Source organism: Cavia porcellus, unplaced genomic scaffold (genome assembly GCF_034190915.1).
Source record: "Cavia porcellus strain 051 isolate PalLab524CR breed Dunkin Hartley unplaced genomic scaffold, mCavPor4.1 scaffold_7, whole genome shotgun sequence".
NCBI classification, from domain to species: domain Eukaryota; kingdom Metazoa; phylum Chordata; class Mammalia; order Rodentia; family Caviidae; genus Cavia; species Cavia porcellus.
Window position 1 is genome coordinate 74,884,200 of NW_026947490.1, and position 23,764 is coordinate 74,907,963.

At 49.5% G+C, this 23,764-nt stretch overlaps 1 protein-coding gene across 3 annotated transcripts in view; it reads right to left on the minus strand.

Annotated features, from left to right (window-relative positions):
* The window catches only part of Smoc2 (SPARC related modular calcium binding 2), a 141,159-nt gene that overhangs the window by 18,579 nt on the left and 98,816 nt on the right, over nt 1-23,764 (minus strand). For all 3 annotated transcript variants that reach the window (XM_063253862.1, XM_005002212.4, XM_003466462.5), the window contains 2 exons: nt 21,589-21,775; nt 14,834-14,916 (listed from right to left, as the gene is read on the minus strand). In XM_063253862.1, coding sequence (XP_063109932.1) covers nt 14,834-14,916; nt 21,589-21,775 — 270 coding nt within the window. The remainder of the gene's footprint in view (nt 1-14,833; nt 14,917-21,588; nt 21,776-23,764) is intronic.

The following is a 23,764-nucleotide window of genomic DNA, read 5'->3' on the forward strand; positions in this document are numbered from 1 at the left end:
TCTCCATGGATTTCCTCTCTGATGATGGCTTACACCACACCTGTGCTGCACCAGGAGCATGCTACAGGCTTCCCCCATGGATGGATAGAGGCTGGCCCATCCTTCAAGTGAGCATCAAAAAACCTGCACCTGAAGGTAACAGACACCCTGAGCCACACACAATATACTATGCTTTCTAAAACCACACTAAAGGGGCAGAGATTTAATTCAGTGGCATCAGCACCTGCCTGGCAAGCAAGAGAGAGGTTATGAGTTTGATCCCTGGTACTAAAAAAAGAAAAAAAAATGTCATTAAAACCACACTAAAGTCTTGTGGGAATGTTGCATAGAAGGTGAAGAAGTCACACATACGCTTGTTAAGGAGGCAGAGAAGACAGAGGTGACTGTCAGCAAGACAGCCCAGCTCTCCCTACTACCGAAGCAGAGCCAGGAGGCGTGGCAGCCATGCAGCCCACCAGGCACATGGGAAGCATACACACAGTGTGCTGGCCTCCAAGGCTCTACAGGAAGCTTCCGAAATAGCCACAGTGTTCAGATGCCCCGCTTGGGTCTTGCAGTTCCAGCTTGGAAAAGTCTGCACCCTGAGCAGAAGGCTCAGGCTTCCCACCACAGGCTTCCTCTCCAGAACCCTGAGTTCCAAACAGCAGGAAGCCACAGCCCTCTCTGGGGAAGGCTGAGTGTCTCAAGTACCCAGGACAGCTGCACACTGGGCTGGAAGTGAGAGACTCTGAGGCCACCCCACCCTTCCATCCTTGGGCTCAATGGGAAGCAGGTGTCCCTGGGAACTTGGTGTGCTTCAGCCTGTGCACATACAGAGCTCCATGCCGAGGACATCTACAGATGAGAGGTGGAGCTGGGAATTGGTGTCACCGTCTTTCTCCTAGCAATGAACTGAGCGCAGTTGATGCAGTAGTGGATCAAAAGACAGGACTGATTCCAGGAGTTCCCTCACCAGCCTGTGAAGCCCATGGCCAAAACCACCACTCTCAAAATCCAACTCTACCAAAGCCAACAGTGACAAAGTCACTATTTTGAGCACCTAGCTCCTTGACCTCTGCTCTCCAGACTTCCCCAGGGTTGAAGGTCAGTCTTACTTCCAGTCCTGTCTCCTAGCAGGCGGCCAAGCCCCTAACAGCTTCTGCATTGTCTTTCTGGGGCCATGCTTCAGGGATGACCGAATGGTCACATTTTGTTTTCCACTTTTGTCACTTGAATTCAAATTGCTTATTAATGGGGGTGGAGTGTCTGGCTCTTTGAGCCCACACCCTAGAAGAATGTTTACTGGAGAACTCAGCTCTCAGACCACTCACCTTGACTTTACCTGGACTCTACTCTCCTCCGAGCATAGGTAACTCCAGAGTCAAGGGGATTTGTCCCTGGGGTTAATAAATGGGGAAAAACATACATCAAAACCTTTAAGAAAGGGGCCAATTTAATAGGGTTTCTGAAGTTTTCTCCAATCCATAGACTTTTCATGTATCCATTATTTCTTGAAGCCCAATGACTAACTGAACATAATACAAACAGTTTAGTCTTATGTCTCAGAGAGAAGTGGGGATTGGACCCCTATGCAGACTGAAGCACAGACGGAGCTCCTCGTGGGTTGAACCTGAAGACAGCTGGGCTTTGGGTGCTCCCCATGAATGCTGGGGTTGTGAGAACTCCTATACTTGCAAGTTCAGATCACCAGTGGACTCTACAAGGTCACCTTGGCCCCTGCTTGGGTAGCAGAGCTCAAGGGTATTCATCTGATTCAGGAGTTTTAGAAAGGAACTTGATCAATGAGCCAGTGCCCATGTCAAACCAGCTACCTGAGGATGAGCTGAAGGGTCCTGTTTGCAGCCTTCTCCTTTCCAAAATGCTCTCCAATGATAGAGACAAGGACAGGTCTTAATTATCTTCATATAAAACTCAGTAAGAGCACAAAAAATGACAGTTTGTAATAGCCACATTGTAGCCACATTGTAAAAAAGTCATGATTCCAAACTATCTTGGTGGCTGGAACATTGAACCATCACCAACTGTCATGAGGAAAGCTGAGTCCTGCACCTAAAATACCCAAATATAATGGTAGAGTTTGTACCAACAGACACGTACTGACTTTAACACTTCCAGCAAAAGACAAGGCCAGCAATCTCATCAAGCATGTGGAGCAAAAGCACTTCCTTAATGAGAAGCAACTATTCCCATATTTCATTTCCAGTTTAGTGCTTTTAATAAAAATTACCTTACAAAAATGTCACAAATAGAAAAATATTTTTATCCCTGGCACAAGTATACTTGGAGAGCTCTGTTCTCCTTGTATGGATGGTAGTGTCTAGTAGTCACCTAGCTGAGGAATTACTGGCAGGAATGTTAACACAGATGTCACTGTGAATATTTCTAAGTTACACCACTAACTATTAGTTCAACTCATCTTTAACCAATGAGGTATCAGAAAGCCCCCATCACTTAAAAATCCAGATGACTTCAGAACTGGGGATGAGGATCCTCCTTGTATTGCCCTGTCTAGCAAGGCTGAGTGACAGCTCACCAGAGACAAGCACTGCTCGCTTAAACTGCACCTGAATCCACTGTATCTTCTGGTTACCAAGCACATGGTAGATCAGTTCTTCCTCGGGGCTCTGGTCACTCAACCTGCAAACTATTGTGAGCCTGGTTCAGCAGATGTGGGCTCCATGGGAGAGTTCAGGTAAAGAGCAGACACCTCAAAGAAAAAAATATGTACCGCCTGTCTCCCTTGGATCTGCAATTAATGACAGTTAGTGAAAATCCTAAACTCCTTAAAAAATATGCATAATACAATGAAACAAGAAAACAAAACCAAAGGAGCCAAGCTGATTTCCACAGTCCTTGAATACGGGTTCTTCCCTGACACATCTCGGTTTGATTAATTGCAAATCCTTTGTTCTTATCTCTGCTTGGCCACCCAAAGTGTTTCTCCCACCCGGAATGTCATGTACTCTCCGACTCATAGCCTCCCCATTCTTAATAAATTGTTTTGAAGGTTGTCTTCTCAGGAATGGAGCACCTTCACCTGGCCTGAACCCTCCCTGCTGTGCAAATCAAATCCCTAACACCCATGGCCACAGTGTACAAAAGCCCTCACATGCTCCTCTCCGAGCTGTGTGGGAGGATTTTGCTGGGCAAGCTTTTTGTTTTGCCTTTTTTCTACCTTAAAAGTCTTTAAGAAAGAAAGCTACTGGAGGAAATCATCAACCCCGGCTTCTGAGCTCATCTCAAACTGTAACAGTGATGAGAACCGAGCCCTAACACAGTTGCCCGCTGCCCACTGCCCTTCAGAGTCCACCACCACCCAGTGGTGCATCTGCTTAACAAGGGCCAGACCACATTCCCTCTCCTGACATCTCTGGAGCACACCAGGGCCACATGTGTTGCTAAACATACCAAGCGTTGTTCTGTTTGAGCAATTTCTTCTTACAGAAGCTCTGACTTCATGGTGTGAATATATTAATCTTAGCCAGATAGACAATTCCCAGGTGACAACAGACCAACCACGTAACTCTTTGGAACCCAGAGCTCAGGCACAACACACCACACACCACCTTGTCCTCTGACGAAGTCCTGACCCTGCTTGGAGACCCAAAGCTATTTGAGAGCAGTGCAACAATCAGAAGGGTGAAGGGGCAGCGTGTCTGCAGCATCCTTCTTACCTTGATTCTTCCCAGTTTGGGAAGAATTCTTCCCAGTTTGGAAGAATAAAGAGGGAACAGTGGAGACAGTAAGCCATGTCAGAGAACATGAAATCCAGATGTCAGTGATGAGGTTTGGTGGTCTCAGAGGGTGGATGACAAATCTCATGTGCCCCAGGCACCAGGAGAAAGCTCAGGAAGACTCGTGCTGCCCAGTACCTGAAGATAATACTTTCTAAGTTCAGGCAGCAAGCAGGACTAAGGAAACCATTGTCACCCTGGAAAAGAGGTAAGGAGATGTGGTCTGTCCCTCCTCACCACTGCCCATGGGCAAGGGCAGTGGCTCTGCCCAAGGCTTGTCCTGCACTCTGCTGACCCATCGTGCCCTTGGGCATGGGATGCGCTTGTGTCCTCTTAAGCTCATCAGTTGGCAGAAGCACAAGAGGCTGTAAACTCCCAGAGCACACCACAGAAACAAGCCCGCTGGATGAGGGCCACGCCCAGCAGGGATGCCTTCCTCAATCCCTTTCGAGGAACCAAGTGGGGGCATCTCTGCAGGTCAGGGAGCCCCATGCACATCACCCACAGAGGGCTCTGCTTGGAGAGTGCTGACCTTCCATCAAACCCTGCCAAACCCTGATTAAATGAGAAAATGGATGAGGAAGTGGGGATTTGTGAGAAGGACCACAGTACAGACAAGCAGGTGATTTATGTTGGCTGGATACTGTTGGTTTCACATTTTCAAACTTAGCCTATTTCTCTAAATTCCAGGTTCTGCTGGTTTCTAAGACGGAGGAGTCTGTTTATTATCTTCTAAGGATTTTCCACAGACCTGCCCATAGAGTCCTTTAAACAGGCCGTCACACACCATTACAGACACGGAAACAGAAAATCAGCCTCGTTCTGGGATGAATTGCTTTTGGTTAATGCTTCGGTGTTTGTTTATATTTTTCAGGGTATATTAATTTATAAGAGAAACATTTTCTACAACCCTAGATTTGTATTTGGGAAGAGCTACAGAATAGCTAACTTTCTGCCCCAGAGGAAACCGGATGTTCCTTCATGACCAGGCCCTTTGTCCCCTTCGCAGAAAGGTGGCAGAGGTGTGACCCGCCACAGTGCACCAACTCTGGTGCTGTGGAGCCTCCTTCTGGCCACACTGCACTGCCCTGCTTCAGAGAACGTGGTCAGAGACAACCACGGGGCACCCAGGCACAGTATCCAATCTCCATGAGGGGAAAGGCGAACGGTTCTTGTCTTATCTCATCTGGGCTGAGATCACTGAGCAACCATCAGAACCACTGAGCTTTGTAGTTTCCTGCCATTAAAGCACATGGTTGTCTATCAACAATCTGCCCTCAGCCCGCAGCAGAAACAACCATGTCTGGGGCAGATCAGTTCTTCCAGCTGTGCACTACGGCTTTATTATTCCCACTACAGCACAGCCAGGCTATGGCTCACCGCCTCTTCTTGGCAGTGGGTGCAGAGGATGCTTTGCTGTGTCCCTGCTGATGTGACGCTCTATGGAGAGAAGCAGTGTGGCTCCCTCCCACCTTGCCAAGCAACATGCCAGCTTCAGGGACAGTTTATAAAGGTGTTCCAACTGCAGACCTGAGCAGCCCTTGGCATGGGTCCTACCAGCCTTTCTGATGGAGAAGCAGGGGCTCCACATGTGACCTGGGCCCGCAGCTGTCCCGAATTCACTGTGCTGAGGGGCAGGAAATGGGGACTTGTCTTCACCCAAATTCTCGATCAGCCTTTCCTCAGGCTGGATTTTGATAACTGTCCTGTCCCTCTCAGACTCTGGGGCCTGGAGAATACCTCTTCTCTGAAGTCAACTAAATAAGATGGTTTTTCCCAGAAGTCACTTGAGCTTGCTGGTAACTGTTGGATCTGAATTCTTACCAGGATGGACATATGACTGCAGGCATGTCTTGCACTTCCTGGGTGACCTCGTGTCATCCAAGAAGACCTGTAGATTCCCTGGGGAAGAGGCAGAGCCCCACAGGACCAGACTGCCCAGCCTCTTCCTCACCCAGGGCACACAACAGCGAGCAGCCCCATGGACATGCAGAGAGACACATGAGCATGCCAAGTCCCCATGCACAGAAGAGGAGGTACAAGCCCGGCTGGGGTGTGAGTGCTGAGGAGTAAGACACGTCAGAACTTCATGGTATCTCATGAAGGCACAAAGACCGAAGGTCCTTTTAACCAGGGCCTGGAGTGTCCTGCTCTCCAGTGAAGACACTGCTGTCATCCACTCATATGCTGTCTCTAGCAGAGCTGCTTGGATTTGGGTTTAGTCCTTCCCACAGGAAGCCAGATAGAGAACACTCCACCCCAGAGTCCAAGCTTCCCGGGTCATCTGTCCCCAGGGCAAAGCCAGAACCCAGTGCCTGCTCAGGAGCCTGCAGCCTGAGGGCTGAGGACACAAAGAACTCGTCTCTCCATCTGATCTGTGAACACGCTGGCCTCTCTGGAGCAGGGGCTGTGTGCACAGCGGGACGGCGAAGAGCAGGCAGCCAGTGTGGACAGCACAGGCTGCCTCCTCTGCCCAGGATTGCAGGATTCACTTCCCTGTCCTTGTAAAGTCACCAAGAAAAATCAGAGAGCACAAAGCCAGTGGCAGACATGTGGCTCAGTACTTGCTGCTAGATTTGAGCACACACTATTTACAAAGAGTGATCAAAATCCAGGGTGCTCCTCTAAATTTAAAATACATGTTATAGTGAAAGACACACCGTTGTTCAGCCTCCTCAAAATAGTGCTGAGAGCCTCAAACAGTTAGCTGAGCATTTTTGCCATTTAGTTTTTTTGATTGCTTAAAATTTTTTTTTAGTATATGTTGTGATACATGGTAAATATATTCACCTTGGGGGACTGGTACATACACACATCACACCTGTTTTTCACTTCCTGAAGTGGTCCTGGGAGTCCTCTCTGCAAGTGTTATTACTAGGTTTGACAAGCAGTAATGGAAATGCTGCTGCTGAGTGCTGTGCAACCCAAAGACAGGCTCGTGAAATCATCACAGGAAGCCTTCATGACCTTATTTCCAGCTCGGGCACCATGGAACCTCTGGCTCTTTCCCAGAGTCAAGAGGATCAAGAAAGCCAAGCATTTTAAATGAATTCTGGACAAGATGGCTACATATGCAACTAAAGACATTCATGATCAAGGACATTTGGAACAGCTTCAGAAAGTCACAAAAACAACAGGATAAGGATGCTCAGAGTGGAATATTTTATGGCAGTTTAATATCAATATGTCTTTTACTAAAATGAAATTTTAAAGATTTAATATTCACCACTTTTTTTAACCACACCTTGTATTTTTAAAACATACAAAGCAGAATGTGAGAGATTAAACTATATAAAGCAAAGCTTATTGTAAAAAGCAACTTGAATTCTGAGAAAACAAATAGAGCTGGGGCCAGCTTTTAGTTTGGGCCATGTCTCTGGCATCTCTGGAGTTCAACTCCTGCCTGCAGAGCCAGGAGCTGGGCTGACACCCTCTAGACACACAGTATGCCAGCTTTCCATAGTTCTGCACTGCCATCTCTCTAGGGGCAGGATTCCCATGGGCCCAGGGCAGGGGTCTGGGTTCAGGGCATCGGCTTCCAGAGTCATGTTTCCTAAGCCCAACAGGAACCTCAGAAAGAGGAGAGGCCCTCAATATGGCACTGCTGCCTGTAGGAAATTCTATGCGAGACCCTGAAGGGGCAGGGGAACAGTGTCTCAGTGCCTAAAGCAAAAAGGGGGGCTGAGAGAGACTCACACCCCTGCATTCATTTAGAAGTCTGAACCTTGCATGCAGGAGATAGAGATAGATGGTAGGCATGTGAGCATATGTGCATGTGTGTGTATGCATGGCCTGGTAGGATGTTCTGCCTGGGCCATTTACTTCAATTACCAAGTGCCCTGTATTACAGAAGGGTTTTTATTTGGTCATGTTAGAGTCTCCATAAACCTAGATTAGATAAAATTGAGTTGTAGGCCAATGAAAGGCAAACTTGTTATTTTCAAGTGGGTACCATACTTGGAAGGTTTTTCAAGTGGTTCATTATTGCAGATAAACTGATTTAATAAAGAGATAGGAATCGTGTGTAATAAACCTGCAATTATTTACCAACAGATTTGACATATTTGGTGGTGCTTGAGGACAGTTTGTTCTTAAGTTACTTAAGCTGTCTCTCAAATATTGCTCATAATATTAATTTGTCTGGCAGATGCTTTGCTAGGATTAATATAGAGATAAACTTTATTCCATCTCTCTTCTGCATAATCATAACTTTCAAAGCAACCAAGGCCACACAAATCAGGATTTTACTGTATTGATGTAGCTGATAATGCTCTTCCTCTCTTAGGAAATTTTCATGTGGCCTCTGAGACTCAAAATTATGCTTTCAAAATAGACAGTCAAACCAACACAAAAGCACCTGCCCACCAAGTGCAAAGTCCTGAGTTCAATTCCCAGTACCAAAAAAAAAAAAAAAATTAAGTTTAAAATCAGTATAAAATCACATTTCTTCTGAAATGACATTCGCTGAGCCAGTGTTGGCAGAGAACTGGACTCTCGGTGCTTTGCCCGATATTGTTGGTGTCCAGTAGGGTGTCACCAAACCCTGGGCCTTTGGCTACTTTGGCGAACTTCTGGGTTTCTTAAAATTAAGTTATTTATTGCAATCAAATTTTGAGAAACAAGAAATGACATTGAACACATGAATCTTAGGAACTCTGAAACCATTTTTTACCAGGTAGTCACTTTTAGTGACTGGCAGGGCAATATTATGCCAGTAACCCCAGCCCACTAGGGTCCATGGAGTGGGGAGCAGGGTATGATTCTCCTGCTGTGGCCTTCCTCAGGCTGGCATGCTCAGGGGTCTGAGGTGGGCACCATATTTGTGGGAAGAGAAGGTGCCCTGACCCCTGCAGCAGGCCGGGTCTGTCAGTGTCCTGCCCACATCCTGCATCTCAGGGGTCTCTGCCTGTCCTGCTGGGAGGTCTTCTGCCCTCTTCCCTGCACCTCATCCCTTGCTGTTTCTCACTCTGCCATTCAGATTCCGGACTCCACATCAGAATGCAGCTCCTCCGGGGTCACACACTGATCCTGCAGGGCCTTCTCTCCACTGATTAGGAAGAAACCAATGATGGTGACAGCAGTGCATTAACCCTGCTGCCAACCTGCTAGACTGGGCATAAAGCCAGCCCTGCCACCCACAAGCAATCTTTACAAACGGGTACACAAGACAAACGGGGATATCTGCAAATCTGTTTACATCCTGAAGGACGCATGGGCAGGTGCAGGTGCACCCAGATCTCAGGTTACCCTGCTGCCAGCAGGTTCCACCAACTTGGCACCTGTGAGGGGCATTGAGGACCTCTGTGTCCTGCCCTGTCTAAGTCCTACTGCTGCCTCACATCTCTGTCAATTTAGGGACCACTTGGTGACACGAAAGAAGCTCCTTGTATTCAGCCGAGCCAGAGCTCCCATGCATTGACAAGTGGAAAAGGTGGCCAGCACACTCCTATTTACACACTCCCTTCTCTGTGTTTTGGGAGCAAAACATTTGTTTCTTTAACTTGTCCTTATTCACTCGTGTCTTATTGTGAATAATGGATGCTTATAATCTTCTTCCAAACCCGCTCCAATTTCTCAGTCTCTTAAAACTAGGCAAGAACCATAAACCCAATTCACGACTCTAGTAACAATCTCACATGCCACACAGATGCTGCTCTGGCCCACTGAGTGCTTCCCTTCCACCACAAGCTTGTGCTTTGCCAGCTCTAGTGAGGAAATGGAAGTCCTTGTCAAGCGCTGCTTTCCTGTGCACTTTCCTGGCACCAGCCAAGGACTTCGCCAGCCCCTGAGTGTGACACAGTAGAAGCTGCTCTTCTGAATCGTGCCTTCTCCTCGGGGTGGAGCAGTACTGTCCTGGGTGCAAGCCCTAGAGTGCAAGCCTCAGGGTGGTTCTCAAATCTGGCTTTATACCGCAGCTGTCATGGATCAATAAAACCCATTTCACAATCCATTTTTTGCCATGCTTTCTCAACAAAAGCCACAGTTCTCTGAAAGGTTAGCAATCACATCCATCCATGGGTTTAATCTCATGGGTTCAGTTTTCCAGCAATAAAATCACGAAGGCTCAGGACTGTCCCCCAGGCACTTGCATTTAGAATGCACCCTGGCCATACCCAGAAGCCAAGCCAAGCCCCTGGCTGTGACCTAGCATTCTTCAGGTACAACGTCATGCAGGACTCACAAAGCAAAGTCCTCTCTAGTACCCAGCCTGCTCACGGCTCCGAACCTCTGACACCAGCCCCACAGAAGGAAAGGGACAGAGGACTTTTCTGCACCTGCTTGGGGAGCAGATGACATGGGTGAGCCCCATGGGTGTACAGTGATGCCTATGTTCCCAGCCCTGAGCGACTGTGTTCCCCAAGGCTACCAGTACCTTCTCACCAGCTCAGCTAGAGCATAGCAGCCCTATGCCCGTGCACCCTGCACTGGGTCTAACAGCAGATACACAGACATGGTGTCTGTTAAGGAGAAACCTAGAGCACAAACCATGTGCAGCCTCGGGCTGTAGGACACCCTCCTCCACCGCCACCTGCCAGCCCCATGTCCCTGCAGCAAAGCCAGACGATAGCATCTTCAGGTCACTCAGCTCTGGGCACCAATGTAGCTATGCTCATTTATGCAGCTTTGGGAAATGACAGTCAATGTTATAGCAATTTTACAGGATAGTGCTCCAACACAGCTGGAAGCCAGGGAGGAGGCCTGACGTGGGTGCTAGAGTCTAAGCTGCAGTTATGCTGTGGTCACTGGAGGGGGGACATGCTTGCTCTGGAAGCCATGGGGCTCTGACTGCGGCCTTGCTCTGTCACAGAGGCTGGCTGAGGATGGGGTCCCTGGAGCTAGTCCAAGGGCTTTCAAGAACAGGTGGACACAGTTGCTGCCCATAGTGGAGACAAGGGTCTCCACAGACAGTTGTGATCATGCTTCTCAGAACCTTGAAAAGCCTCCTGCCCAACGCCTCCCTGCCCCTGGGATTTAAGCTGAAGGATGACATCCATCAAAGACCATTTCAGTTTCTGCCCCCTTTAAGGACAACGTCCAAAGGAGAAGATTCCTCTCAGGACTGATCTGGTCACAGCCGCTCTCGGCCGGTGTTCCCATCTCAAGGTTGCCAGGACAGAAGTGGACTGCGCTGTGATGGAAGCCTGATCGTTCTGCCGGCAGTTGCTCTCTTTGCATGGGGCAGATGGGGCCAAAGGCCCACAGAGAGGGAGGCCAGCCCATGTACCCAACTAAGGCTGCACCCGAGAACAAGCCAAGACCATCGTACTTACTTAGGAAAGATGAAAATCATCTGATCGTGCATGTTATGGGGACGCATAAAACCCAAGCCATAAAAATAAATTATTTTGACTTCTCTCAAATTAAGTCTCCAGCACCAACTGTTCCTGCCATCCTGCGTGATGGGAAACTGGGGTCAGCATTGGCTGTGCCACTCCCAGTGTCAGCACCACCCTTCTTGTGACTTGGTCTTGTGCCTGCCTCTGGGCTCCCTGTGGGGCTTGTCTGTGAGTCAGGCAAGGTGGGCCAGCCTATGGACCAACTCTCAGGAGGCTGAGGCAGGTGGATCTTTTGAGCCTGAAAGTTTTAGGCCTGCCTGAGCAATACAAGCATAACACATTCCATAAAGAAAAGAGGAGCAAAAAATCCTAAAGTGTGAGCTCCATGGCATCCAGGATGAGTACAGGGCCTGCTCCCCTAGATTCTGCCGGCCCTAGCATGCATTTGGAGAAGAATGCTTTTGTTGGCCCTTCTTCCTGGGTCAGCCTTACAAGGTGCTGTATCTTAGGAGCAGTGGGTTCTGCCCTGCTTCCCAGGCCCTAGGCCCCCATTACCCTCCCACATGACTCCCTTTCATCTGAGATGTGGGTCAGTGAATCAAGGTCTGCCAGTGTCCCTCCATACACAGCAGTCATGTGCAGGTGGGAAAAGGACAGTCTCCTGCCCATGCGCCAGGAGGCCCCAGGCAGGTGGTGGGGACTTTAGAAAGCACAAGGCTCCCTTTGAGGGGACCACTTCAGACATTGAGCAGAGGCCTGTGTCCATGGCTTCATAGAACACCCTAAGCCTTGGGTGCAGGGGGCCCATGAAGGGACAGAAGCCGGCCAAGAAGTGGCCAAGAAGGTACCTCCAGAATCTAGAGGCCTAAGGACTGTGCAGGAGGCCAGGAGGTCAAGGAGAGGTGGCCTGTTGGGTAGGACGGGAGCCCAGCATGAACAGGGTCACACTCCAGCTGCACAGGGCTCTTCAGCCACAGGAAGACACAGGAGGAGAGGAAGGAGCCCAGGCCAGAGGGGTGGGGCAGGTATCTGCTTAGGGTGCATCTGGATAGTGCCAGTGCCAGGAGAGATATGGCTACAGGAAAGCAAGAAAGATCACAGAAGGAGAAGGTGCGGTTAACGGCTTTGCTGGGAGTCTCCGCTACCTTCGTTCTTAACCACTCTCAGGAGATAGGACAGTCCTGCAAGGTCTTGCAGGAAACCAACAGGGACACGCAGGGTTCATCCAGTGTGCAACCTGTAAGGCTAAGTCTGGATCTCTGCTCCCTCCCTACATGAAAGTGCTGTCCTCTGAAGATCTGGTATTACTGATTAGCATGGGCTAGAACACACACTAACCATCCTATGAATCAAGTGAGTAAATATTTGCTCACCAACCAGCACCTAGGCAACACCTGTGGAATGGAGCAAGCCTGTTATCTAGCACTGAAAGAGGTTGGAGCAGGAAGACCCCCCAAGTCTAGAAGCAGGAAGAGGTCAGTCTGGGAAACATAGTGACTTAGCTACACCCCATCTCAAAATAAAATAAAAATAAATAAATATAAACAAATAAATGAAAAGGGCGGGGATATGAGTCAGGGTGAAGGCCTTGGCTTTCAGTCCCAGTGCCACTAAGAAAAAAAATAAAATGATCTTGGCTTGGAATATTACTAGCTCAGTGTGGAAAATAAAGAACCTCGCTGCTGAAACTCAGACAGGAGCCTCCTAAGAAGAGGACACATCTGCCTCATGTGACTTCCCATGTTCGCCCATCCAAAGGCTGCATGACTTTCTCCTCTCTACCAAGAAGAGTCTTAATTTTGGACTCTCCTGGGCTTATCTCCTAATAAGGATGACTCTCTACAGACAATAAAAATGAATAAGTGGAGATATCTTGGAAGTGGAGAGGCAGGATGTTCTGAACAGCGTCATCCAGAGAAGCTGGCTTCACATCAGGGGAGGTGGGAGGTGATTTGCTCACAACCTAGTGCTAACCTCTCCCCAGTATGATGGAGGAACATGGCTGCCAGGGCTCTGACATGGACCTTGTTCCAGGATGGTGCCAACTCTTCACAGTTTGTCTAACTTCAGACAGGGCACCTGATGGTCTGACAGGAATCCATGCCTGTCTTCAGATCAAAACTCCTGGCCACAGTACAGCTGAAGGTCCTTCCTACCAGGAGCAAATAGCAGCTGCTCTTGACTGAGAGCGAAACTTCGCTTGACTGTCGTGAGTTACCTTCACAGTACGTGTGTGAAAACCTCACTAAGCATCATCTGGGGAGCCAGGAAGCTTTGTGTTATTAAAAACAAAAAATGAGTCTTGGACCCTTCAGGAAGGGAGCTAGAGGCAAAAGGAACAGAGTGAGGATTTTATGGGACGTGATTAAGACCGGCATGGACTAGCAACTGCGTGGGAAGGGCTTTCCACCCAGCAGCCGTGGGCCAAGTTCGTTACTTCCTTTTAAGAAAGGTGTCACCCATGAATACTAAAGCCTGGCTTCCGAGATGAGGAATTAACCAGAATTCTAGGACAAATAGGATAAAGCATACCAGAGACCCTCATCTTGGGGGTTTTGGGGGGCTGCCTTCACCTCCATGGTCTCTCTACCTCTCCACCTCCACAATACAGAAGGAAGCCTGATTTGCGACACAGAGAGCAAGTGAACCATCCCTCACAGGAAAGCAGTATGGATAAAGTAATTCCAGCAATGCATTCCTGGAACCCGCCTCAGACAGGGAAGAGGGTGAATGCTGTGGACTGTGCTCAGCGCTGCTGGTTGAAAAGCTTGAGATTCCTCCTTTCCAACCACATCTTGACACCTGCACTTACACTGTGTCGGGTAGTAGGTGTTTTCATCCTCAGTGCCGCTGAGCAGATATGGGAGTAAATAAAGGAAAATTTATCTGTCGTGGGTATCCTGGTCTTCTCTGTCTTTATGAACAGAAAAGCATCTTCCCTTTTTAAAACTGAAAACCCTTTCTATCCATGATAGTACTCCTCAACCATAGAAGTTTCTAGGAGGAGAATTATCCAGAATATAAGACTGGGATCCAACAGGTAAATTGGAACATGGGGGACACTGGAGTGATTTCCATGGTCTCTGGAACTTTAAATACTTTCTATCTGGAGATATTTAAAGGGAGAAAGAGGACCAAGAGCAAACAGCTTTGAGGCATTTTACTGACAGCACTGGGCTCCCCCATGACAGTGGCTCTGCCTCTGAGCAGGGCCACAGTGGAGCAGTGGTGTCTGCTGCCTGAGTCCACCTGGCCCAGAAGATTCTGCTTTGGTGAAAAGCTAAAGCCTGGCTGTTGTCCTGGTGAATCATAAACCCATGGGTGCTATCTGATGCCACAGAATTTCCTCTTTAATCATTAATTCAAACTCAGCATTTCTGGAAACTGCAAATAATCCTTTGCAACTGAATCCGTCTATCCAAAGACTGAGTTTATGATTCATTTCCATTAATCCTCAGTTTCTCCAACTGTTAACTCAGTGTTAAAGGACACAGAGAACCACAATACTGTTGCTGCTTTATTTCAGGTAAAAGACATCAAGAATCCTTTGTTGTGTGTTTCAGAAGCACCCAAGAGTTCTACTCTGGTAACACAGACTCTAAAGTGACACTGATTCTTTCTGCTCCCAAATGTGTCACCTTGTCCTTGCCATTGGTGGCTTTTGGTCAGTATACTGGGAGCAGCCCTGCCTTACCTGTGAGCTCCCGCATCTGCCTAGAGGATGCCATCCTGTGTAGGAGCAGGAGGCCAGGCCAGCCCCCCGAGAAGCAAAGGCCTCCTCCTGCTCCACTCTACCCCTCGGCCCCATGACCCAATACTCACCCTGCAGCTGCCGGCTCCTGTACAGATCCCGTGCCTTGGTGGGGTGTGCCCTGGCTGTGTGGTCACACTTTGGCTGTTCGTACCTGGGAGTGACAGGGAACAAAAGAGAAGTCAGCTAGTGTGAGCCCCAGAGACAGGTTTCTCCCATCTCCTGTGCATCTGCGAGCCATGGGAGCATTAGGCCTTGGCACAGAGGTAGGTGGGCCCTTCTGACACCACACCTGTGGCTCATGCCTTCTGTCACTGTGTGCCATGAGTGGGAGAAACATGTTCTCCCAGGTGACAGGAAGGAAGCTACTGCAACCGCTCTCCTGGCCTGTGTCTTCAATCTGTTCTTGAAGTCTTCATGGACTTCAGAACCCACGCCCCTTTTTTTGCCACTAGGTCTTCTGAGGCACGTGCTGCTCTGGGTGGGCAGAGCAGTCAGGGCTGAGGGTGGGGTGCCTGACCACCCCCTCCAGAAGGAAGGCAAATTCTCAGAAAGGCGCAGAGTTTTATACTGCTACACTGTAAGGACCAGGGCATTTCCCATTAAATTCATGAAACTATAAAAGTTTGTCCCAGTGCTTTAAAAAAGGAAAGAAAAGCAGTGGTTTCCAGCCAGCACGCTTGGAAACTGCACGAGTCCTGGGCGGCTGGGGCTCCACTGGCTGAACTCCCTGCTCCAACACCAGAGGGCAGCTGGTCCATGGCCAGCGTTGCTGCAGTCCATAGCTTCTCCTCACCGTGGCCACTGTGCTGGGCCACAGAGACAGAGGAGAGCTGCACTACAGAGGTCTCAGCCACCTGGCAAGGACGTGGTCAACAATGTGTGGCTGCCGTGAGCACAAGCATGGTTGGTTGTGTCATCCTGGTGTTTCTGTATGAACACCCTGGCTACATGCCAGCTTCTAAGGGCACCTTTCAGATGGGGACGATCAGGGAGTTCCCTCCTAGGAGACAAGTGACCCCCGCTGTGGGACACACCCTGACGGCCCTACTCTAGCAGACACGGGATTTATAGAAAACATGCCCCAGCCTTCCCTCTGGCCCTGTAGCAGGATGCCATGTGGCCCTGGGCAGCCTGGCTGCTGCACCTCCATTTTTCCCCTTGGGGTGGCCCAATCGACACCCCACATACTGATTCTGGCAGGCGGCTCCCCTGCAGGCCTGGGTCTTGCCTGTGGTGGGTTGAGAGATAAACCAGCCACACAGCGCAGGTCACCTGGTCTGGTGCAACCCTGAGGTCAGGGCAGGAGGATGTGGAGGACACTGTCTCAGGAGCAGGCCTAGGAGGTCCCAAGGGGCCAACAGGTTTCCAGCCCCATGAATCCCCGTGAATTTCACCTCCCCTCTGTTCTCTTGTCCTTCTTCCTGTCTGAAGGGCCATGGGGTCACACGCACTTTGTAAACATCACCTGGGATACCTGGATTTCATCATTTAAGTGTTTGTCAAATACAGGAAATAGAAGCAAAGGAAATGCCTCTGCTGCCCTGATGGTCCTGGCCAGTCCCCGAGGGAGGCTCAGCCCAGTCACGATGAGAGCCCACATCCTCACCTCCACCTGCCTCCCTGCCGCCTAAACAGTGCCTCTGACTCCAGAAAATTCATTCCTAGTCTCACAAGCTTCTTTAGCCTTTCTGAAAGCAGTTGTCAAAATGAGAAAACCCCCTGGCATTCTGGCAAACCAACGCTCACCTCAAAGCCATTATCTGGGATTCTGTGGGCTGCAGACACCAGATCCCATCTGACACCAGAGAACCCTCAGGGAACCCCTTGTGCACTTGGGACATAGTGGGCTCATTGTGATGCATCTGGACTACAACCTGAAGATGGGGAACCAAGATGTACCCAAAAGAGAGGCGATGACATACACCTGTAATCCTAGTTCTCTGAGAAGCTGAGGCAGGAGGACTGCAAATTGAACCCCAGCCTAGGAACCTTAGTGACTTTAAAGGGATGCTGGAGACACAGCTCAGAGTGAAGGCTCTGGGTTCACTCTGTAGTAACAGAAAAGGAAAGGAAAGGAAAGCTTTCAGACAGAATGCGCAAAAGAAGCCTGCTTGCCAAGGGTTACTAAGCTGTGTCTCTAAGGCACATGTTAAATGTGGAAAATACGAACATATGCCAGTAAGAGGAAATTCTTTCAGGCCAGTGACTATAGGGTTGGAATAGACTGGAACATGAGAGTGGACATGGACACTCTCACAGCCAGGGGCCAGTGAGGTGTGGCCTATGAAAAGACAAATGAGTGCCCCAGCTTTGACCAAGGAGTGGACTCATGATGGAACGAACCCCTGACCAAGAGTGGACACCTGTCTAAGCTCATCTGGGGCCACCTGTGGTGTGGGCTATTCTGTAGTTAGGACCAAACTGCCCCTCTGGACTCTGCAGTGTATCTGGGACCCTTCAGATCCCACCATTCACAGGGTGATGAGAGAGAGGTGTCATTTCTAACCCAGGCCGTAGATCCCTAATGAGACCTTCCTAACAGGGAGTTAGCACTCTGCGTGGTTATGTGGGTTTGTCTGATATTTGGGGCTGAGATATCTTAAGAATCCTGGAACTGATGCCGACTGACAGACAAATATTCTACTCCTTTTAAAGAGTGGTAGGCAATGCTGAATACAGTAAGAAAGAGACATCTTAAGAAGCAGTCCCTACCCAAAAAGGTTCAATTCAGCTCTGATACCTATCTCTACGGTTTTAGATAGTGTTTATTCTAATAGCTTTGTGTATGGAGCAACAGACCCCTCTTGAATAGTTGGAAGCCCATCAGAATCCAGGCTGACAGTCAGGGAGAAGGGCAATTTCAAGCCAAGTGTCCTAGGCACAGGGCCAAAGACAAAGGCCCTGGAGGTGGGCACCAGAGTTGCCCTCTGCAGGGTAGGCACAGTCCACAGGCCCACAGTGGGGACAAAGCCTTCGGCTGCTGTCTTGGAGAGGAAAGTATGTGCTCACAGCAGCTCCATGCTGAACCCAGCAGCTCCTTCCAAGCCAAGACCCTCCCTGTGTGTCTCTTTGCTTCTCCTAGGGCAAGCTGTGGTCAAGATGTGGATGCTGGTGAGGAGAACCAGAGGAGTAGGAACATCACTCCCACTTCCTTTCTGGACCCACATGATGTACCTGGAAGTTGCTGTGCACCTGGGGTGTGCAGGGTACTGGAACTGAGGGCCTTATCTGCAGCTTACCAACTGAGAGCCTTTTAATTCCTTTGCATGGGTGTGGGGAAAGCAATCTGGCTCATAAATAGGAATGCATTTGGTATATGGAACTTTCTACTTTTGTTGAATTTTTCAATTTGCCTCCTCACCCCGGTTATGTGGAGAAGGAGGAAAACAAACACTTGTGTTCTGTTCCCAAGCATAAAATTGAGTACAATGTATCACCCTGGACTCCTCATTGCATGAACTCAGTAAGCAAATGGCATAGATGGTATCTGAACATTGGTGCAGGAGGCTGTCTGTGATGCAGGTACCCAGTCACCCAGAGCAGCAGGAACTGGGATGAGGAAGATGACTGTAGCTTACCATGTGCTCGGGTGATCTTGACTGACCATCAGGTACTGCCTTCCTGCAAAGGTTCAGATCGATATAAAACACGCCCTTCCTCATGGGTGTATGATCCACTGGCAGACAGTGATCCATGCATTGAATCTGCTGGAGTCTTCTAGAAAAGATTGTGGGGTGGGCATTCTGGGGGTCCTGAGCAATGTGGCATGAAGATGTGGTGTCAGATATACTGTAGCCATCCTGTGACCATGAAGAGAACCTGCCTCAGGATAAAGCTGATGCCAGGTGATGTCAGAGCAGATTTGAGACACTCTGTCCCCTGCAACATCGCCAAGATATAGCATCAACCAAAACTGAGTGTGCTGCACCTCTGAGCTTAGGAAAGCAGTCCCTGCAACACACACCTATCTGGGAATCCTCTTTTTCTCTACTTGATACCGATAGCTACTCCACAACTACTGGTTAAAACCACTGGGTCCTGCTGTGAAGGAAAGCATGCACCCTGGTGGACTCTCTACCCACTGCTCCCAGCTCTGCAGGTCTCCACTCTAGTCAGCCTGGCCATCCTGCTCAAGCTTCACCCCCCGGACACCCTCCCCTCCAAGTTCCATTCACTTCCCTCCAAATCACTTACCAATGGATCTATTTTATCACTAGCTAGGTTTTATCTATGCATGTTTGCTGGAAGAGAGGGCATGCATACATTTGCATGAAGAGAAGACATGCACGTGTTTGCTGGCGGGAAACTAAAAAGCAAAAGAGCCCGGAGTCTCAGCATCAGGAAAGCCAGAGTTGTGTCCCCTGGGAGATCTCACCCTCACTCTGATCCTGGAATCCAGCAGTCGCCCAGGCTGACTCTGAAGGCTCTGCCCTCCACTCTGCTCCCCTGCTTTGCAGACACCATGCACCCTGTCCAAGGTCCTTCACTGAGACCCAGCCTGCCAGGGCTTCAGACTCTTGCTCCTCCATCCAGCTCTGTCTGGGACCAGCACAAGTGCCAGCCACGCTCACTGCTATGCTCTGTTTGCTGCCCCAATTTTGCATCTATCATATCCCTGACTGCGGGCTGCAGACACCACAGAGGCCTCTCTCCTTTCACAGCAAACCTAGACTTTTGAAGACTGGACCCAGTCCCAACCTGGATACTCTATGATGAGCATCCTCCCCATTCTCGGGGCCTGGGGACTGTCTGGGTCTGGGGCACATTTCCGCCAAGAGGAGAGAGGGAAAGTTCACAAGTCAAAGGGGAGACTTTTCTTCCTGTAGCAAAGAGAAAGCCTTTCTGCTTCTGTAATATGTTCCCATGGTTGCAAAGGATGCTTCTAGGAGGCCTGGTGTGAACAAGCCCTGAGCCAGCCAGGAAGCTGCCAGTGGCTAAGCAGAAGGGTGACAAAGTTTCCTTCTGACTGTGTCTGTGAACTGAGGGAATCCTAGGGGTTCTCATCTGTTCAGTGTGAGAGCTGCCAAGTGCCAAGTACACGTGAAATTAGGGACTTCCTGTGCCCAGCCCCTTTGTCAACCAGGGAGAAGCAGTAAGTGTAGAAACCATGTCTGCTGAAGGAGGTCCCACTGATCACCAGCACTTGCTGAATGAGTGAATGACAGAGAAGATGCAGCCAGCACCACGGGGGCTCTTCATTTCCTTCGACTTAATGTCCTACCTAGCCTTAGGATAAACACATTAAAATGCTCCACTGAATGTTGTAGGCAAATCATCCTAGATCACTTATTTTGAAAACTGAACAATTAATTTCCACTCCCCAAAGTATATAAATATTCCCAGCTTGACTGTAATACACCTCTGAGAGCCCACACTATTTCCTTTGTGTGTGCTTTTAAGTTCTGCCAAATAAACCTCTTCATGGAGAGGAAGACAGACAGACAGATGGACAGACAGGCAGAATAGACAGAGACAGAGATAGAGACAGAGAGAAAGGAAATATACAAAAACTGGCTTGCTTTCTCCTGCAGGCAAACCTGAGAAGAAAGCTCAAGCCTCCCCTTTTTGATGGGAAATAGGATGGTGTGCACAGAGCAAAATCAACCAGATGGGGGAGAGAGGGCTTGTTCTATTCGGAGCTGATCACACAATGAAGTGTTTACAGGTTCTTCAGGGATATCATTATGAGTGCTGATCACAGCATTTCCGGTGCAGAGCGAGGAGTCTGATGTTGAACATCAGCTTTTTCCTTGGTTTTCTCTGAGGACACAGCATCCCTCAGAACATGTCTGCAAGGGACCCTACAGCTGTGTGCAGAGACTCAGGTAGCCAGAGCACAGCAGGTGCAGGGCCTGATCTGCATGCACAGCAGCAAGCAGGTGGCAGGGGGCTGGCCCCAAAGGAAATCCCTTGGAAGGCTGTGCTCCCTCTGTATCTGGAGGTCCTCGCTCCCAAACCCTGCAGCCACTCCCACCCCTTACGGAAGCACAGTGCAGCTTCCTCTGTGGGGCTCCCAAGGAAGGGGTGTGGGGTGATATGAAGCCAGGGACCCACGTGTGCTGCCCCAAGGCTACCCAGACCTGCTCTCCTCTCTATCTGCCTGGTGGTTGTATTAGATAGTTTGAAGAAATAACTCAGGAAGTGTCAAAATATTCATGTCCAGGCAATAGAGATGAAATCAGGCATCAAATTTGACAAGATTTGAAAGATAATATTTTCATGTCTGTAAAGTATTTTTAAATAAACCTAGAAAAAACCCAAAGGCAGATTCACGTAAAGGAGCTGCAAAAGCATAGCCCTCTGGGGATCGCACTGCCCTGTGAGCCAGGCACTCTTCTCTCTCAGGCGCCCTGGGGAAATGACTTGTTTTCCTCAAATTCACATAAAATGTGTATCAGTCGATTTTAGATTTAAAGCCTCGAATACCTTTACTGCTCTTGTCTTGGCACATTCTCGCCATTTCTAATGCTGCATCTTACAAGTGTCCTAGCTCTGCAGAAAGCCACCTTGGCACCCAGTGTCCTGGCTTCCTCAGGACGCACTCACCCTCACTGTGAGGAGGTCACATCCTCCCCATCGCAGAGTCTGCTTGGACAGACCTTGCCTTAAATGTGATTATACACTACTGTACTATCACCCACAGTCAGCTCTGAAGACCTCCAGAGTCACACTTCGCTCTGCTCTTGGATCCAGAAGTCACATGCACCTAAAGGCTACCCAGGCTCAGAGGATAGAGGACTCCTGGGCTGTCGCCATCTGGCATGACGAGGCCTTCTGGTCCTCACGCCAGCCCCTGCCCCATCTCCCCACAGCTATGCATTACCTGGTGGATGTGCCAGGAATGGGGCGTCCCGTGTCCACCAGCACACACCAGCAGTAGCCCGTGGATGGGTGACACTGAACTGGCTTGTAGAGGCCACCGTGAGCACACTCGGGGATCACCACATTGTCGTTCTTGGGTTGCTTGGCCTCCTCAAGGGCAGATTGGTGCTCCTGATCACAGGAGGAGGCTGCAGAGGAAGAGGGGAAGACGGTGAATGAGCACCAGGGGCAGGGCTGGAACAGGGGGCCAGGGCCAGGACGGGATGTAATCGTGCCTGGAGGCAGAGGGCTGAGGGAAAGCAGGGGCTCGGCAGGCCAAGCAAAGCGGGGGTACTGCTCCACAGTGGGCTCCCCAGTCACCTCTCTATCGGTGTGTCAATGGGAGGGACCCATTCTCCTCCTGAGCACACAGGCCCACTCACAAGTGGCACAAGCCATCACTGGCAAAGGAGATCCACAGTGGACCCCATGCCTCGATTTCCCATGCCACAGCAGCACTGGTGGAGGAGGGAAGGGGGCCTGAGAAGTGTCCTTGCCCCAGAGAAAGACAGTGACTTCCCAGGAACTCCACATTGCTGTCCTCCCACCAAACCCAGGACATCTTTCCGTGGCAGTCATCTTCCTTGAGGGACCCTTAAAAATTTTTTTTTTTCCAAGTAGGATTCCTGACCTCTGACTTAGCAGGAAGGTTCTCAGCATCCAAGCCATGGGCCCCAAATACTGTGTCACAGTGGGGTGAGTCTAAAGCAAGCCACAGTAGCAGAAATCCATACATAATGGTAACTAGAATTCTCTGTGGTTCTGGTTCCCCGTAGCCAGAGACATGAATCAGTTCCAAAGTTCACATCAGGTAAGACAAAGACACCAAACAAAACCATGACAGTTAAGATGCCACTGGTATGGATCGTGTGTGTAAAAGCTGACATCTCCTTGTGTCAGTGACTCAGCTCCTCCTTGGTTCAGTCTTGTTCAGTCTGCACCCATGAATATATGCAAACATACATACACACACACACATACACACACACACACACACACACACACGCGCGCGCGCGCGCGCGCACAGGTATGCCTGTCCGCACCCAATTCAGGCTCACAGTGGCTATAGTGGGACCCACAGGTAAGCAATTACATGGAGCCTCTCTGGGCTGGCTGCATGATACACCCTGGCCAGCCGAAATTCCTCTGCGGAAATGGTGCATGAAGCCCATTGTGAAGCCGACGGCTCCTGCTGATGGGATGTTTATGAGCATAAACACAGTGTCAGGCAGTGGTCAACGTGGGGGAGCTGAGGGGTGCCACGCTGTGCACACCACCCAGGCAGACATGCCCCACATAGGTTGCAGATCCTGGCTCCAGCAACTGAGGGGTGAGAGATTAAGGCACCAACTCTGGCTGTAGATAGACAGATTGTGCTCCACAGATATTCGCTGTGACTTGCTTTACCTTTCCAATTTTCAAAGAATACCCAGTGTATAGCAGGCATGCAATTAATCACTTTTGCAGTAATCAGTCATAGCTTAAAAGCCACCTAGGTTTTATCTTGCCCAGTAATTCTACCTATAGTACAAGGATAATCATGTGAGAGTTTACAATCTGTCTGTCCACTGACAACATAACTAAATGCAATCAGATTTTTTCCCCCATTCCCAGGGACTGCACTCAGGGCCTTGAGCCTACTAGGCAAGCGCTCTGCTGCTGGGAGACATCCCCAGGCCCTACACTTCCTCACACATAATTGGTGCATAGTCACACAATCACAAATTCCTATTTATTTTCAAAGAACTCATAAGTTACTTCCGATCACAAGGTGAAGAACTCAGGGGCACGGGGCTGGTATTGCCTGGCTGGACATGCTCTCAGCTCCATGCAAGGCCATGTAGGATGACAGGCAGAGGCAAGTGCAGGACTCCATTCCCAGAAGACAACTGTCCCAGAGAACATAGTGCTTGCCCAGTCTCTGCCAGACCCTGCATCGTAAGTGTACTCACGCACCGAACTTATGGTGTGACCATCTGGACACAAAATACTTTCCACACTATCCAGAATCTCCAGACATGATTTGTGGACATGGTTCTGGAAATTCTTGCAGTGTCCCTTTTGAGAGTTTTAATGTCATATTTGAAGGCTCTCCATAAGCAATAAGATGGATTAAATCAGTATCTTTTCACCAGTTG